The sequence below is a fragment of the Pristiophorus japonicus genome, chromosome 8 (genome assembly GCF_044704955.1).
Source record: "Pristiophorus japonicus isolate sPriJap1 chromosome 8, sPriJap1.hap1, whole genome shotgun sequence".
Classification (NCBI taxonomy): domain Eukaryota; kingdom Metazoa; phylum Chordata; class Chondrichthyes; family Pristiophoridae; genus Pristiophorus; species Pristiophorus japonicus.
In genome coordinates, this window is record NC_091984.1 from 71,428,827 (window position 1) to 71,447,735 (window position 18,909).

General features: G+C 43.5%; 1 protein-coding gene across 1 annotated transcript; it reads left to right on the forward strand.

Moving 5' to 3' along the window:
• The first annotated feature begins 263 nt into the window (after positions 1 to 263).
• LOC139269127 (jerky protein-like) lies at positions 264 to 722 on the forward strand. Its single transcript, XM_070888228.1, has one exon. It carries the CDS (start codon positions 264 to 266, stop codon positions 720 to 722), a length of 459 nt encoding a protein of 152 aa, XP_070744329.1.
• The last annotated feature ends 18,187 nt before the right edge of the window (positions 723 to 18,909 follow it).

Sequence of the window (18,909 nt, forward strand, 5' to 3'; positions counted from 1 at the left end):
AGAAAAACTTTGCAGTGAGCTAAGAAATCAGCGCAGGTAAGTACTGGAAACTCTCATTTATCCCGATACAAATGTAATGGAAAACCCGCCGTAACGGAATTTAAAATAACTGTCATACTCGTGAATATCTCGCTCACTTCAACTATCGCAAATGTGAACAGGTTGCTCAATTACACATAAATATACAGGCTTGGACTTCTTGCTCACTTTTCAACTGTCACACGCATTGAAAGTAGTTCATGCAGTCGGGGGTACAATTTAAAATGTCTTGTGACAGCACTAAAAGGAAACAAAAAGTATTGAGCATTCAGCAGAAATTAGAAATGATAAAGAAGTCTGAAGCTGGCAGAAGTATGCGTACATTGATGGACGAATATGAAGTTGGATCATCAACAATTTACGATATCAAGAAGCAAAAGAAAGATTTAGAAAGTTTCACCAATACTTCTGAATCTTCCGTCAAGGCAATGTCCCGCAAGAATTTGCGAAAGCCAAAGCTTGACAAACTAGACCAAGTGCTTTATGAATGGTTTTCTTTGAAATGGTCTGAAGGTGTGGCAATTTCAGGGCCAATGATTAAAGCAAAGGCCAAGGACTTCAAGATGAGAATGAATCTAACTGAAGAGTGCATTTTTTCAGAAGGCTGGCTCACACATTTTAAGCATTGCCACGGCAGTCGCCAGCTGGATGGGTCGGGCGAAAAAAAAATCAGCAGACAATGAGGCCCTACAGAATTATTCAAGAACATTTGCTGAAATGGTGCAGGAAATTAAATTGACTGCAGATCAAATATATAACGCCGATGAAACTAGCTTACTATGGAGGTGTTTGCCAACTGCTACATTGGCTGCAGCAGGGGAGAAGGAAGCTGTAGGCTTTAAAATGAACAAGGAGAGGTTAACAATCTTGAATTGTATCAATGCCTCTGGAGAACATAGACTTCCACTTTTAGTGATTGGCAAATCAAGGAATTGTTCATTTACCAGTTAGCTATAAGGCTCAGAAAAGTGCGTGGATGGACAAGGACATATTCATGGAATGGTTTTCAACAAAATTCGTCCCCCAAGCTCAAGAAAACATGAAGAAAATAGGCAAATCTAATGGAAAGTGTATGCTGTTTCTGGACAAGTGCAGAGCACACCCACATGAGTCAAAATTAGTGTCTAGTTGTGGTAACATCTTTGCATGCTATTTGCCCCCAATGTGACCTTGCTCATTCAACCAATGGATCAGAGTGTCATACAAAACTTCAAGTGCCACTATAGGAATAACTTCATGTGCAAATTGATTAATAGCGATCAATCAATCTCTGATTTCCAAAGAGCATACAATATTAAAGATGCCATCTATGCATGCCCCCTGGCATGGAGAGAAGTAAAAAATGCTACATTGAAGAGGTGTTGGTGCAAGTTGTGGCCCAATATCATATTTGAAGACAGTGCTTCTGATGAAGAAGAATTCAAAGGATTTTATGTACGGGCTAATAAAAAACAGGCTATAAAAGAAATCGTGGAGATTGTCAGCAGTGCACACAAAACAAACGCACTTAAATCCCTAGCAGAAGATAACATTGTTAAGTGGATAGATGTTGACATCAAAACAGATGTAACACAAACTTACACTGTTGAGAAACTTATCGGCATAGTCACCAATAAAGACAAATCTGACGAAGAGATGAGTGATTCAGACAATGAAATTGAAGAAAAACAAAAAAAGACTTGGACACGCACTGAAGAAGCAATGAAATATGTCGTTGGTTTTTTTGAGGAGAATTCTTATTTTACTTCTCATGAGGTTCTGCAAACTCATATCATCCACAACAATTTAATTAAGAAAATTAATTCATTTAAGCAAGCAGATATAAGATCGCTATTTTAAAAATCAATCTCAGTTTTAACAGAATAAAATAATTCTTAATTTCGAAAAGTTATGAATCAATTTTCATTTATTTTATTACGCTCACGTTCAAATAACATGAACTGAATTTTCATGGGTAGTTCTAGCACCTTCAAATATTAGCTTTAAAATGTAAACTCACCCTATCGGAGAATTCATTTACCAGGAATTGCCGAATACCCGAGCGATCCGGATAAACAAGAGTTTCCTGTACATTTAAAGCACCAAGCATTAAACAAAGCACAAAAATAAGCATTCAATAACAAATAAAAAATACAAGGAAGCTGAGAGGACTTGCACCTAGCACCAAGACTTACAAAGCACTAAGCAACTAGATTAAAAATGGATTGGTAAACTAGCAAATAGATTATTGCAAGTCCTGTAAATAAGAGTTTCAGCCAAACTATTTTACAGAATTCCTTTTGAAAGCAGATGAAGAGTAAACTTGAATATAAATCAAACAAGAATTTAGGACCACATAATCAATCAATAAATAAACAAATAAAAAATAGAAGTTCTACCTTTAGCAAAGCTTTACTGCAGAAAAACACTAGCAGCTGGCCGCCGATGGGGGAGCCCATTCGGCCAGGGCTAAGGGTGGTAAGATGCACACCGGGAGGCTAGGCTCAACGCGGCAATGGTAAAGGGGAGGGGGAGGCTGAACACGGCAAGGAATATGGCCGCTATTAGGGGTGGGGTCTGTATTTAAAAGGTACCATTTTTTTCCCGGTAAAGATTAATGAGAAGTTGTCTTGAACATGACCTCGGGGGTGAAACTTACCCTAACAACAGATTCTTGTACTGTTCTGCATGTTTACTATAATAACCAACAAGGAGGAATTAAAACATACCTGTTTTTACAATCTTTAACAGAGTGTTTTTTGGTATGCTACCAAATCAGACGTTAAACTGAGGGAGCCCATTCAGCCAGGGCTAGGGGCGGTGTGCTTTGGGCACCTCCCACACAACCTGCGAGGAGCTACTGCACATGCGCGCACACTCTAGCGCACATGTGCAGAGGTCCCGGTACTGTTTTCAGCACCGGGACCTGGCTCCGGCCTCCACTGTTTGTGCTGCGTGACGCCAAGGGCCCACGATGTCCCAGCAACGGGGAGAATACTGAGTTAAGTTTTCGGCGCGGTTTTTCTTCTACAAAATTGCCGCACTTCACATTTTAAGCGGGGCGGGGGGGCAAACTTGGGCCCATTAGGTGTATTGGTAATCTGCAACTTTGAAATGGTCGATGACTGCCATGCGACCATCAAATCTTCTTTCCCAATTAGATAAATATTGACGTCTCCCTCACTTTGCAGTAGTCTCACAATGCTAAATTTCCAATCTGCTACTCACATCCGAAAACCTGCTGAAACACCAAACCAGTCGAACTGAACATCTCAATGTTCAATGTTAATCATTTTATTTAATAAACCATTTACAAGAGCGACATTCACTGTTCCTCGAGGTCGGTCTCACAGCGTCAACGTCCCATCCTTCACCCACCCGGGCAGCAGGCTGCCTCTGCACAATCCCACCTCTTCGTCTCTTCTATATACACACACACACTAAAATCTATCTGAGACCTTCAACCTTGATAAGGGGTTGTCAATCCTATAAACCCCACATCTGTACACAGAAAGATAATTGGTTCTAGGGAACCAAATCATCGACAGTAATAACCCCAGTGATCATCTAAAGCAATCGGAAGTCATTCTGAAGATTTGGCAGACCGCTTAAAACCTTCTCGCGGATCCTTAGGGAGCCACGGACCCCCGGTTGAGAAACCCTACTCCAGCTTACAGTACTGTTATGCAAGGCACTGGTCAGACCCAATGGAGCACTGTGTGCAGTTCTGGTCACCTGATTATATGAGGGATTTGAAGTTCTGAGACAAGATTAAGGATCCTGGAATTGTTGCTTGTTTAGAAAACAGGAAGGTCTTGGAATGACCTGACTGCAAGTTTGAAGATTATGAATGAAATTGATAAAGCTGATCCAGGCAAACTGTCTGAAGGTTTAAGTCTAAGGCATAGAAGTTAAAATACAGGATTTTAAGAATAAGAAGGAAAGTCAGATGAAAATTCTCACCAAAAAACAATAGAGCTGAGGTATAGATTACCGGTGAAGATCATTGAAACAAATAATATAAATGGATTCAAGAGATCCTTTGATGTGTTTTTGGAGAAAGAAAGGTTTAAGTAGTATGGTGAGCTGACAGGTACATGTGATTGAGATCTGGCAATAAAAGGAGGAAATGTTGAGTCGAATGGGCTTTTCCTGTTCCTAAAAATCCTTGTTCTTTTATCATTCTTTATTTTAAGTTCTTGTCTATTGCTTCTCTTTTCCACAAAAAGGGATAATTTTCTGAGCGCCTCACCCACGATTCTCTGATATGCACTTTTGGCTGCCGAGGTTCCCTACTGCCAATGTATGCTCGGAACAGGATTCCCAAAAATCACCTGTACTAAAAGTCATATCGTTACACTCCTCACAGGTCCTTTAAATGGACAACATTAATCCCAGTCTCCACAAAACAGCATCCTTCCTGTGATTAGGTAGCTAGAATTCTACACAATTCTCCAGATGGAATAGGACCTGGGCAGAAAGGTGTCTGGCTTCTTTTTTATTGATTAGATGCAAAATTGATTCGATGCAAAAGGCCCAGCGCGTCGGTGAGGCGGCAGTCGGAGGAGTTTGGGCAGTCCGGGAGCGTCAAGAGGCCTATAAAGGCCAGATTGTGCAGCTGCAGCAGGGAGAGAAGGCAAAAAGAAGTAGAAAGAAATCGAAAGGTGATGTCACAGCCAAGGGGGTAAGTGATTGGCTGGTGATTGTTAAGTAGCTTTTCTTTTTTCTTTTTTCTGTATCAGTAAGTAACCTTTAGCATTGTTGTTGCCAATTTAAGTTTATCTAAGGGTTAAGTCATGGCAGGACAGCTCGGACACGGGTTATGCTCCTCCTGTACTATGTGGGAAGTCAGGGACGCTTCCGGTGTCCCTGACGACTACGTGTGCGGGAAGTGTATCTGCCTCCAGCTCCTGGCGGACCGCATTGCGGAACTGGAGCTGCGGGTGGATGAACTCTGGAGCATGCACAATGCTGAGAATGATGTGAATAGCACATTTAGTGAGTTGGTCTTACTGCAGGTAAAGGGTCCACAGCCAGATAGGGAATGGAAGACCAACAGGAAGAGCAGTGCAAGGAAGGTAGTGCAGGGATCCCCTGCGGTCATCCCCCAGCAAAACAGATACACCGCTTTGAGTACTGTTGAGGGGGATGACTCATCAGGTGAGAACAGCAGCAGCCAAGTTCATGGCACAGTGGCTGGCTCTGCTGCACAGGAGAGCAGGAAAAAGAGTGGGAGAGCGATAGTGATAGGCGATTCAATTGTAAGGGGAATAGATAGGCATTTCTGCGGCTGCAACAGAGATGCAACAGGATGGTATGTTGCCTCCCTGGTGCAAGGGTCAAGGATGTCTCGGAGCAGGTGCAGGACATTCTGAAAAGGGAGGGTGAACAGCCAGTTGTCGTGGTGCATATAGGTACCAACGATATAGGTAAAAAACGGGATGAGGTCCTACGAGACGAATTTAGGGAGCTAGGAGTTAAATTAAAAAGTAAGACCTCAAAAGTAGTAATCTTAAGATTGCTACCAGTGCCACGTGCTAGTCAGAGTAGGAATCGCAGGATAGCTCAGATGAATATGTGGCTTGAGCAGTGGTGCAGAAGGGAGGGATTCAAATTCCTGGGGCATTGGAACTGGTTCTGGGGGAGGTGGGACCAGTACAAACCAGACGGTCTGCAGCTGGGCAGGACCGGAACCTAGGGGAAGTGTTTGCTAGTGCTGTTGGGGACGAGTTAAACTAATATGGCAGGGGGATGGGAACCTATGCAGGAAGACAGAGGGAAATAAAATGGAGTCAGAAGAAAAAGATAGAAAGGAGAATAGTAAAAGTGGAGGGCAGAGAAACCCAAGGCAAAAACAAAAAGGGCCACATTACAGCAAAATTCTAAAGGGGCAAAGTGTGTTAAAAAGACAAGCCTGAAAGCTCTGTGCCTCAATGCGAGGAGTATTCGGAATAAGGTGGATGAATTAACTGCGCAGATAGCAGTTCACGGGTATGATGTCATTGGCATCACGGAGACATGGCTCCAGGGTGACCAAGGCTGGGAACTCAACATCCAGGGGTATTCAGCATTTAGGAAGGATAGACGGAAAGGAAAAGGATGCAGGGTGGCGTTGATGGTTAAAGAGGAAATTAATGCAATAGTAAGGAGGGACATTAGCCTGGATGACGTGGAATCGGTATGGGTGGAGCTGCGGATTTCCAAAGGGCAGGAAACACTAGTGGGAGTTGTGTACAGACCACCAAACGGTAGTAGTGAGGTTGGGGACAGCATCAAACAAGAAATAAGGGATGTGTGCAAGAAAGGTACAGCAGTTATCATGGGCGACTTTAATCTACATATTGATTGGGCTAATCAAACTAGTAGCAACGCAATGGAGAAAGATTTCCTGGAGTGTATTAGGGATAGTTTTCTAGACCAATATGCCGAGGAACCAACTGGAGAGTTGGCCATCCTAAACTGGGTGATGTGTAATGAGAAGGGACTAATTAGCTATCTTATTGTGCGAGGCCCCTTGGGGAAGAGTGACCATAATGTGGTAGAATTTATTATAATGGAGAGTGACGCAGTTAATTCGGAAACTAGGGTCCTGAACTTAAGGAAAGGTAACTTCGATGGTTTGAGGCGTGAATTGGCTAGAATAGACTGGCAAAGGATACTTAAAGGGTTGACGGTGGATAAGCAATGGCAAACATTTAAAGATCACATGGATGAACTTCAGCAATTGTATATCCCTGTCTGGAGTAAAAATAAAACTGGGAAGGTGGCTCAACCATGGCTAACAAGGGAAATTAAGGATAGTGTTAAAGCCAAGGAAGAGGCATATAATTTGGCTAGAAAAAGCAACAAACCTGAGGACTAGGAGCAATTTAGAATTCAACAGAGGAAGACTAAGGGTTTAATTAAGAGGGGGAAAATAGAGTACGAGAGGAAGCTTGCAGGGAACATAAAAACTGATGCAAAAGCTTCTATAAATATGTGAAGAGAAAAAGATTAGTAAAGACAAACGTAGGTCCCTTGCAGTCAGATTCAGGTGAATTTATAATGGGGAACAAAGAAATGGCAGACAAATTGAACAAATACTTTGGTTCTGTCTTCACTAAGGAAGACACAAATAACCTTCCGATTTTAGTAGGGGACAGTAGGTCTAGTGAGAAGGAGGAACTGAAGGATATCCTTATTAGGCGAGAAATTGTGTTCGGGAAATTGATGAGATTGAAGGCCGATAAATCCCCGGGGCCTGATAGTCTGCATCCCAGAGTACTTAAGGAAGTGGCCTGAGAAATAGTGGATGCATTGGTGATCATTTTCCAACAGTCTATCGACTCTGGATCAGTTCCTATGAACTGGAGGGTAGCTAATGTAACACCACTTTTTAAAAAAGGAGGGAGAATGAAAATGGGTAATTATAGACCAGTTAGCCTGATATCAGTAGTGGGGAAAATATTGGAATCAATCATTAAGGGTGAAATAGCAATGCATTTGGAAAGCAGTGACAGGATCGGACCAAGTCAGCATGGATTTATGAAAGAGAAATCATGCTTGACGAATCTTCTGGAATTTTTTGAGGATGTAACGAGCAGAGTGGGCAAGGGAGAACCAGTGGATGTGGTGTATTTGGACTTTCAAAAGTCTTTTGACAGGGTCGCGCACAAGAGATTGGTGTGCAAAATCAAAGCGCATGGCATTGGGAGTAATGTACTGATATGGATAGAGAACTGGTTGGCAGACAGGAAGCAGAGAGTCGGAATAAACGGGTCCTTTTTAGAATGGCAGGCAGTGACTAGTGGAATGCCGCAGGGCTCAGTACTGGGACCCCAGCTCTTTACAATATACATTAACGATTTAGATGAAGGAATTGAGTGTAATATCTCCAAGTTTGCGGATGACACTAAACTGGGCGGCGGTGTGAGCTGTGAGGAGGACACTAAGAAGCTGCAGGGTGACTTGGACAGGTTAGGTGAGTGGGAAAATGAATGGCAGATGCAGTATAATGTGGATAAATGTGAGTTATCCATTTTGGGGGCAAAAACACAAAGGCAGAATATTATCTGGATGGCAGCAGATTAGGAAAAGCGGAGGTGCAACGAGACCTGGGTGTCATGGTTCATCAGTCACTGAAATTGGGCATGCAGGTACAGCAGGCGGTGAAGAAGACCAATGGTATGTTGGCCTTCATAGCTATGGGATTTGAGTATAGGAGCAGGGAGGTCTTACTGTAGTTGTACAGGGCTTTAGTGAGGCCTCACCTGGAATATTGTGTATAGTTTTGGTCTCCTAATCTGAGGAAGGACATTCTTGCTATTGAGGGAGTGCAGCGAAGGTTCACCAGACTGATTCCAGGGATGGCTGGACTGTCATATGAGGAGAGACTGGATCAAATGGGCCTTTATTCACTGGAGTTTAGAAGGTTGAGAGGGGATCTCATAGAAACATATAAGATTCTGACGGGACTGGACAGATTAGATGCGGGAAGAATGTTCCCGATGTTGGGGAAGTTCAGAACCAGTGGACATAGTCTTAGGATAAGAGGTAGGCCATTTAGGACTGAGATGAAGAGAAACATCTTCACTCAGAGAGTTGTTAACCTGTGGAATTCCCTTCTGCAGAGAGTTGTCGATGCCAGTTCATTGGATATATTCAAGAGGGAGTTAGATATGGCCCTTACGGCTAAGGGGATCAAGGGGTATGGAGAGAAAGCAGGAACGGGGTACTGAGGGATTGATCAGCCATGATCTTATTGAATGGCGGTGCAGGCTCGAAGGACTGAATGGCCTACTCCTGCACCTATTTTCTATGTTTCTATGTTTTATCTGGAAAATTTTCTCCGAAATGTCACATGACCAATTCTTAATTTGTACTCGATGAAATGGAAAACTCACCATAATCTAACACATACTTCTTTCGAATCCAAATATTCTGACGCAATATTTATTTTTGTGCAATTCAAGAAGAAAAAAGTGATATCAAACAGCACTGGAGGCCATCTGATTGTTGCCATAACCTCACTTGTAGCGGTGGGGAGTTTGTACCATGTGCTACTTATACTCTACCCACAATGCAACAACTCATCTGGCTCACTTATACCATTAAAAATGTTTCTGTTCTCAACACTGGAAAGGTTTCTTGAACCTCAAATCAGTCAAACATTCTATTAAATTGCATACTGACGTGTGGTTACCCATACATGAAGTAAGTAATGTATTATGGAGGACGCACTCTTGGAAGTGGGACCTCCATAATATATTACTTCTGTCCCCCAAAAGCAGAGCAAATATTTGCAACCCCCCCGCATCTGTTGAGTAATTTTAGCCCCACTCTCCCCCGCCCCTGTATCCCCCACCTCCTGCAGAGCAAGTTTGTGCAGGAATGCAGTCCACTGAACAGCACTCCGTCTCTCCTTCCCATCCCTCCCTCTTACTCCTCACTGTCCCCTTTCCCCCTCCCTGTTCCCTTTCCTCTTTCCTCTCCCCTTGTGTGTGTGTGTATAATTATCGCTGTCCAATCTGTTATATAGAAAATCAAACAACAAACAGATGGAAGCAGAACTTGCATCTTTCTTACCTCTCAAAATAAAAGCTCTTCATTATCTCAGTAACTAGATGACATCACACTGGAGGGGATGGGGTCTACGCTCCTTAAAGTGGTAAACAGCATATGCATGACAAATTACCAATGACTCTGAAGACACTGGTTTAAGAATGTTTTTCTATATAGCAATATAAAAGCTGCTGTGGGTCTGAGCAGGACAGTGATGCGATTATTTTTTCTCAGGTAATATACCAAACTATGCACATGACAGCCTAGTAAATACAACATGGGAATGGCTGTTAAAAAAAGATCATTACAGTGAAGCCTGTGTTAGTCAAAATCTATCGCTACCATATCTTGATCAGACATTTCCTGTGGATAACACTTCCTTTTGTTCTTTTTTTGCCGATTTATTTTCTTGGGAATGCACAATAGCAAACAAGTTTTTAAAAAAAGTATAGGAACAATTGTTTTCATAGTATTTTTGTGTTTTCATTCCAATGCCCACTGATATTTTGAATCCAATATTTACAACATACTGTTTGCTCTTACATTGCTTTTCTTCCCAAGTCATCTTCTTGCTCTTTGTTCTGGCTGTTTTTCTTTTTATGGTTCCTGTTTCTCTTTTTCTATTTCTCATTCCTTTGGCTTTTTTTTCCTCTTCTGCAATTAGTCTTATGTGCTTTGTATATTGCCCCTCCTCTCCTGTAATTAGCAATTTATTTTCTTGCTCCGAAGACACTACTACCATAACACAGAAAAAAGCAATACATGCTATCCAATAAAATGCTGAAAATTACAGCCATTTTTGTAGTTTCCATGGTCCCTGAAGTTCCCAAAGTTTGGACATTCGAGAATTCCTTTCCCATATTTGTATTAATGCGAAAATCCATAAGGTACAAGAATCCTCATCGAGATGGGACCACTACAATTATTTCCTTAAATGAATTACGTGGTTCTGTGAAAGGTCCATGATAATGAACAGAGTGGCTCAGATCTTGGTAAACTGAACTGAAAAATGGGCTTGGATATGCAATAAAGAAGTGTTTTTTTATTACTGAGAAACCAAGAGGAATAGGCAAGGCCTATAGTGCAGATTGAAAAGACTAAAAGAAACTTAAGAACATAAGAACATAAGAATTAGGAGTAGGAGTAGGCCATCTGGCCCCTTGAGCCTACTCCGCCATTCAATAGATCATGGCTGATCTTCGACCTCAACTCCACTTTCCCGCCTGATCTCCATATCCCTTGATTCCCCTGGAGTCCAAAAATCTATCTGTCTCAGCCTTGAACATACTCAACGACTCAGCACCCACAGCCTTTTGGGGTAGAGAATTCCAAAGATTCACAACCCTCTGAATGAAGAAATTCCTCCTCATCTCAGTCTTAAATGGTGGACTCCTTATCCTGATACTATGCCCCCTAGTTCTAGACTCTCCAGTCAGGGGAAACAACCTCTCAGCATCTACCCTGTCAATCCCCCTCAGAATCTTATACGTTTCAATGAGATCACCTCTCATTCTTCTAAACTCCAAAGAATATATGCCCAATCTACTCAATCTTTCCTCATAGGACAATCCTCTCATTCCAGAAAGGACAAAGTAAATCATGAAATAGTGAATAGGTGATGCCAAGCTTACGTTTCAAAAGCCTGAAAATCGTAGAACAAGACTGAAAGAGGAAAGGGTTTCATAGTTTTGAGTTCATAGGAAAGAATGAGTTATTGTAAAAGATTGTGGAATAGGTATTTATTTCAACATAGTGAGGATGTAGAGAGGAGGAAGGGCATGTAAGACGGTATACTTGGAGCTGCTAAAAACAAATAGGAAAGTTCAGTGGAGCATTGGGCCAAAAATTGCAGCCTCGCCGGGTGCGTAGAAGTGCACATACCCGCCAAGGCCTCGCAAAAGCCGGTTCTCGGAGTAAGCATGCGCCAAGAACCGGCTTTTCCAATCTGTCACTATTTCTTTAGACAGATCCTATGCATCCCTGCAGGAAGAACATCCCCGGGGCAGAGATTGGGCTAGTTGCCCAACTCTTGCCCAGCCAATGTCCTTCAAACTCTTACACCTGGTAAAAGCAGGCGTATTGCTTTCTTTTACCAGCGTAAGAATTTTAAAACATGGAAAAATTTAATTTAATCACTCATTTTTATATTAAATACCCTGTCCATTAAGGTAAGTTTATTTCTACTTCTATTAAACAACATTGCGCCGAAAATTGTGGTTCGCCAGGTGCGGACGAAATGCGGACAGACCCGGCGAGGCCCTGCAAAAGCCGGTTTTAAATATGTAGGTGTTTTTTTTATTTATTGTACTGTGTTTCTTGTTTTATGGGGGGTTTTCTCATTTATAGTGATGGGAGCTCGTAGCATCAGAGCTCCCATAATTATCAATGAGAATACTAAATAGTGATTGGTGGTCCAGACCCACGTGATTCCAACATATACGTCCGTACGTGGAAGACATCTGCCCATATGCTGCACAGCGAATGAAGGCCTCCAACCAGAGTCCTACGTCCCTCCAGAACCACCAGGCATTTTCGTAAATTTTTTGGGGTCAGAATCGTTTGTACGAAGGAAGCCTCCGACCTCAATTCTTGGCCCATTAAAAAAAAATTCAAAAAACATTTTTTTTTTTCTAAAACATTCAATTTCAATTCATTTTAAATATGTGATGTGTTTTTTTTTTTATTTATTGTGCTGTGTTTCTTGTTTTAGGGGGGTTTTTCATTGATAGTAATGGGAGCTCGTAAAATCAAAGCTTCCAATATTATCAATGAGAATACTAGATAATGATTGCTGGTCCAGGTCCACGTGATTCCAGCAGATGTGGAAGACATCTTCCCGTGCGCTGCGCAGTGAATGAAGGTTTCCAACCGGAATCCTACATTCCTCCAGCACCAACAGGTATTTTCATCGATTCTTTTTTGGGTCGGAGGGTTCGTCCGAAGGAAACCTCCGACTGCAATTTTTGGCTCAATAATATTGATAAAATAGAGAGCAGTATGAAAGAGAGAGAGAGAGAGAGAGAGAGAAGGAGTGAGGAGAAGGCTAAAGGTGGGAGAGGGATTATCTACCAGAGGACATGTTGGATTATGTGAGGGTTAGTAATGCTGGTAATATTTTCTAGAAAGTATAACCAAGCCACTGAGAACAGGGTATAAGCATGAGTTTCACTTTCTAAACAGAAAACTAAGGTGGATTCAAAGTAAATATTGTAACTAAGTCTCGTGTTCAATTTCTTTCAGCACAGTTTAGAGGAACTGAAAGGAAAGAAGTAAAAAAAAGTGCACACTTCTGTAAATGTTTAAAATAATGAGCAACTACAAACCAGTGAAGATTGGCATCAGTAAGATGATTGGCACCAGAAATATCAGGATGGCAACCCATCCTTTACTGAGTAGTGCAGGTGTACAAACCACTATTCCCATGGTTGGTAGGAAGGCATTTCCACCATCATTAGCAGAAAGGTTGTGGTAGGAAGAGGCTGAGACAGTGGTCACTGCAGCCAGGTCTAGTACCCAGTAATAACAAGTGTTGTGTCAACAAACAGCTCTTATTGTGCCATTCGGAAAATCAGACTATCCTGCAGCATTCTCTGTATTGGTAATACAGCCTGTTATATTAAAAAGTGCCTGTTTTTTTGATTGCAGCTTAGGGTCTATCACAGTGTGCAGCCAGGGATGAGAAGAATTATTGGAGACAGTTGAGGCTTGGAAGCAGTGAAACAGGACTAGATAGATTGTACATATTATGGCATGTTTGAATATTTGGAGAGCAAAGGTCACATGTACAGAAGACCGAGGTAAGACTCAATTTCTCATTGCACAAATGTTTTAACTCAAGTATTGGAGATGGGATATAACATGTTAGCTTTTGAAATCTTCTGATGGTCTGCTGGGATGGAAGTATTACTAGAAATAATTTGAACATTTGCTGTAAATTTATGCTGAATTCAAAAGGTCAATATTTTTATATGAAGCATAAATAAACCTAAATATTCAACGGGTTGGATAGAATGGACAGGGATAAAATATCTCTTTTGTAAATTGCTATAGGTCAATGTGTAAGGCTGGAATTTCAGCTGTCCCGATTTCAGGGCATTAATCGCAGCGGGGCAGTAAAGATACCGCCTGAAAAAAGTTAGCGCCCTCGACTGGGAAATTCGGCAAAAAAATTAAGATCCATAATCAGGGGTGTTAAATCAGGCGTTACACAATGGACTTTGTGTGCCCGAGCTGAAAATTACAGCGTTAAAATAGTTTTATTGTTGTTTAGTGCCCTGCAACAAAACGTATATTTTATGGTTTTATTTTGGTGGGGGGCATTTTTGTGACTTTGTTGCAGTAAAATTTATGATTCATCATTTGCCATTGGTGTCTTGTGCATCATTCCAACGTTCACCGGAGATATGTCTTTTTGGGGCACATGTGTCCAGTATTAGCTCCATCCCTCAGTTTCCTCCATTTAGGAGAGCCAGTTCATTACGAGCTGGCGACATGTAACTCTTGGTCTGGCAGCATGTCCACACTGCCTCCTCCGTGGGTGTTGTGGCTATCCAATGGGGGCCTCACCAGGCTCCTCTTCATCGTCCTCCTCCTCCTGAGTTGGGCATACAATCTACACTGGCAATGCTTGGCACCTCACAATGGCCAAGTTGTGCAGCATGCAGCATACCACAATGAATTCAGATACCTGTTGATGGCAGTATTGAAGGCTGCCTCCAGAGAGGTCCAGGCATCGGTCTGCCAGTCGGAGATGGCATATCTTTGTCAGCACTTCCTTTCGGAAGCGCAACCTTCTCACACACTACTCCTCAGAGAGTTGGAGGTATGAGCGTTGGTGCCTGTAAACCCATGGGGGGGTAAGCTCTCCTCCCAGATGTCTTCAGCCTTTCCTCAACGTGGACCGACATGGCCAAGAGCCCTTCTTCTAGCTTGACGCCGCCTGGCAATAACATGGAGCATGATATGCTGGCGAACTAGTAATGCCCCCATTAAATTTTCTCACTCACCTTGTAAGAACAGTGTAATGGCACATAGAAGTGCCGTTTGCAAGTCGGAGCTTCATGCAGCATAATGTGCACAACCGTTGCAGTCAATGTGACCTGTGATGTAGGATCCTCGGGTTCAATATTCCCCAATGCCGTTTTGTTGTGTATTTTAAGAGTTACGCCCATGTTTTTTGGCCATGACTACTCCAAAAAAATATTTGAAAGTTTGACTGGTCTAATTTTTTTAATTGGCACCGTGCAGCCTGTCCTTTAGCTTTGGGGGGTGGAGCCTAATGTCTGCGCTGGAAAAAGGATGCCCCTCCGCCTTCTGCACATGCGTGGGGGAAAAAATAAGTTTTTTACGTTACTGCTATGGGCGCGCATGGCCAGGTCACCTCCCAGTCTGCATTCGGCCATTTTAAAGAGCCTGTTGTGTGTGAGAACTGTGTGAGAACTTTAATACTCAGTGGAAAAGATCAGAGCTGCAATATGCAATGCAGCTCAAGGACCAAGAATATCTCACAAGAAGAAGTGGAGGCCCTGGTTACTGTAATTGAGGTCAGATGGCATGAGCTGGACACCAGCAGAGGTCACATAAAAGTTTCACCAAAAGAAATGAAGAAACCCTGGAACCAACTTGCAGAAGGTTACTGTGCAATGGTGACCACCCCGAGGTCTGAGGCCAATACAAAAAGAAGTAGCAGGACCTTGGTCAAGTAGAGAGAGAAGGCGAGAGAGAGAGAGAAGGCGAGAGAGAGAGACAGAGAGAAGGCGAGAGAGAGAGAGAGGGGATCTCATAGAAATGTTTAAAATTCTGACGTGTTTAGACAGGTTAGATGCAGGAAGAATGTTCCCAATGTTGGGGAAGTCCAGAACCAGGGGTCACAGTCTAAGGATAAGGGGTAAGCCATTTAGGACCGAGATGAGGAGAAACTTCTTCACCCAGAGAGTGGTGAACCTGTGAAATTCTCTCCCACAGAAAGTTGTTGACGCCAATTCACTAAATATATTCAAAAAGGAGTTAGATGTAGTCCTTACTACTAGGGGGATCAAGGGGTATGGTGAGAAAGCAGGAATGGGGTACTGAAGTTGCATGTTCAGCCATGAACTTATTGAATGGCGGTGCAGGCTCGAAGGGCCGAATGGCCTACTCCTGCACCTATTTTCTATGTTTCTATGTAAGTTCTGCAAAACCTGCTAACCACCACGTGGCAGAGGAAGATCGGTCTATGGTGGATCAAAGCAATTTTGAGCCTCAGAGAGAGGAGGCAGATGTTGAAGTACACACATTTTCGACGAAATGTCCACCGATAATGTTAAATGTAAAATTGAATGGCTTACCCGTAGCCATGGAACTGGACACTGGCGCTAGCCAATCCATCATGAGTAAAAAGATGTTTGAGAGACTGTGGTGCAACAAGGCACTCAGACCAGCCCTGAGCCCCATCCACACGAAACTGAGAAACCAAAGAGCTTATCACTGTCCTGGGCAGTGCCATGGTCAAGGTCACCTACGAGGGCACGGTGCACGAACTGCCACTCTGGATTGTCCCAGGCGATGGCCCTACACTGCATGGAAGAAGCTGGCTGGGCAAAATCCACTGGAACTGGGATGACATCCAAGTGCTATCACATGTCGATGAGGCCTCATGTATCCAGGTTCTTAAAAACTTCCTTCCCCTTTTTGAGCCAGGCATTGGAAACTTTTCCGGGTCGAAGGTGCGGATCCACTTGGTCCCAGAGGCACAACCCATCCACCACAAGGCGCGAGCGGTACCTCACATGATGAGGGAGAGAGTGGAAATTGAGCTGGACAGGCTGCAACGCGAGGGCATCATTTCCCCAGTGGAACTCAGCGAGTGGGCCAGCCCGATTGTTCCAGTACTCAAAAGTGATGGCACAGTCAGGATTTGTGGCAATTATAAAGTAACTATTAATTGTTTCTTACTACAGAACCAATACCCGCTACCTAAGGCAGACGATCTATTTGCGACGCTGGCAGGAGGCAAGACGTTCACCAAGCTCGATCTGACTTCGGCCTACATGATGCAGGAGCTGGAGAAGTCTTCGAAGGGCCTCACCTGCATCAACACGCACAAGGGACTGTTCATCTACAACAGATGCCCATTTGGAATTCGGTCAGCGGCAGCAATCTTCCAGAGAAACATGGAGAGCCTACTCAAGTCGGCACCATGCACGGTGGTCTTTCAGGACGACATATTGGTCACGGGTCGGGTCACCGTCGAACACCTACAAAACCTGGGGGAGGTCCTCCAGCGACTGGATTGCATAGGGCTGCGGCTGAAGAGGTCGAAATGCGTCTTCATGGCAACAGAAGTGGAATTTTTGGGGAGAAAGATCACAGCGGATGGCATTCGGCCCACAGACGCCAAGACAGAGGCTATCAGGAACGCGCCCAGGCCACAGAATGTCACGGAGCTGCGGTCGTTCCTGGGACTCCTCAACGATTTTGGTAACTTCCTACCGGGGTTAAACATGCTCTTAGAGCCCCCAGATGTGTTATTGCGCAAAGGTGAGAACTGGGTATGGGGAAAAAAACCAAGTAATTGCTTTTGAGAAAGCCAGAAACATTTTATGCTCCAACAAGCTGTTTGTATTGTATAACCCGTGTAAAAGACTTGTGCTAGCATGTGATAGAAACATAGAAAATAGCTGCAGGAGTAGGCCATTCGGCCCTTCTAGCCTGCACCGCCATTCAATGAGTTCATGGCTGAACATTCAACTTCAGTACCCCATTCCTGCTTTCTCGCCATACCCCTTGATCCCCCTAGTAGTAAGGACCTCATCTAACTCCTTTTTGAATATATTTAGTGAATTGGCCTCAACAACTTTCTGTGGTAGAGAATTCCACAGGTTCACCACTCCCTGGGTGAAGAAGTTCCTCCGCATCTCGGTCCTAAATGGCTTACCCCTTATCCTTAGACTGTGACCTCTGGTTCTGGACTTCCTCAACATTGGGAACATTCTTCCTGCATCTAACCTGTCTAACCCCGTCAGAATTTTAAATGTTTCTATGAGGTCCCCTCTCATTCTTCTGAACTCCAGTGAATACAAGCCCAGTTGATCCAGTCTTTCTTGATAGGTCAGTCCCGCCATCCCGGGAATCAGTCTGGTGAACCTTCGCTGCACTCCCTCAATAGCAAGAATGTCCTTCCTCAGGTTAGGAGACCAAAACTGTACACAATACTCCAGGTGTGGCCTCACCAATGCCCTGTACAACTGTAGCAACACCTCCCTGCCCCTGTACTCAAATCCCCTTGCTATGAAGGCCAACATGCCATTTGCTTTCTTAACCGCCTGCTGCACCTGCATGCCAACCTTCAATGACTGATGTACCACGACACCCAGGTCTCTTTGCACCTCCCCTTTTCCTAATCTGTCACCATTCAGATAATAGTCTGTCTCTCTGTTTTTACCACCAAAGTGGATAACCTCACATTTATCCACATTATACTTCATCTGCCATGCATTTGCCCACTCACCTAACCTATCCAAGTCGCTCTGCAGCCTCACAGCATCCTCCTCGCAGCTCACACTGCCACCCAACTTAGTGTCATCCGCAAATTTGGAGATACTACATTTAATCCCCTTGTCTAAATCATTAATGTACAATGTAAACAGCTGGGGCCCCAGCACAGAACCTTGCGGTACCCCACTAGTCACTGCCTGCCATTCTGAAAAGTACCCATTTACTCCTACTCTTTGCTTCCTGTCTGACAACCAGTTCTCAATCCATGTCAGCACACTACCCCCAATCCCATGTGCTCTAACTTTGCACATCAATCTCTTGTGTGGGACCTTGTCGAACGCCTTCTGAAAGTCCAAATATACCACATCAACTGGTTCTCCCTTGTCCACTCTACTGGAAACATCCTCAAAAAATTCCAGAAGATTTGTCAAGCATGATTTCCCTTTCACAAATCCATGCTGACTTGGACCTATCATGTCACCTCTTTCCAAATGCACTGCTATGACATCCTTAATAATTGATTCCATCATTTTACCCACTACCGATGTCAGGCTGACCAGTCTATAATTCCCTGTTTTCTCTCTCCCTCCTTTTTTAAAAAGTGGGGTTACATTGGCTACCCTCCACTCTATAGGAACTGATCCAGAGTCAATGGAATGTTGGAAAATGACTGTCAATGCATCCACTATTTCCAAGGCCACCTCCTTAAGTACTCTGGGATGCAGTCCATCAGGCCCTGGGGATTTATCGGCCTTCAATCCCATCAATTTCCCCAACACAATTTCCCGGCTAATAAGGATTTCCCTCAGTTCCTCCTCTTTACTAGACCCCCCGACCCCTTTTATAACCGGAAGGTTGTTTGTGTCCTCCTTCGTG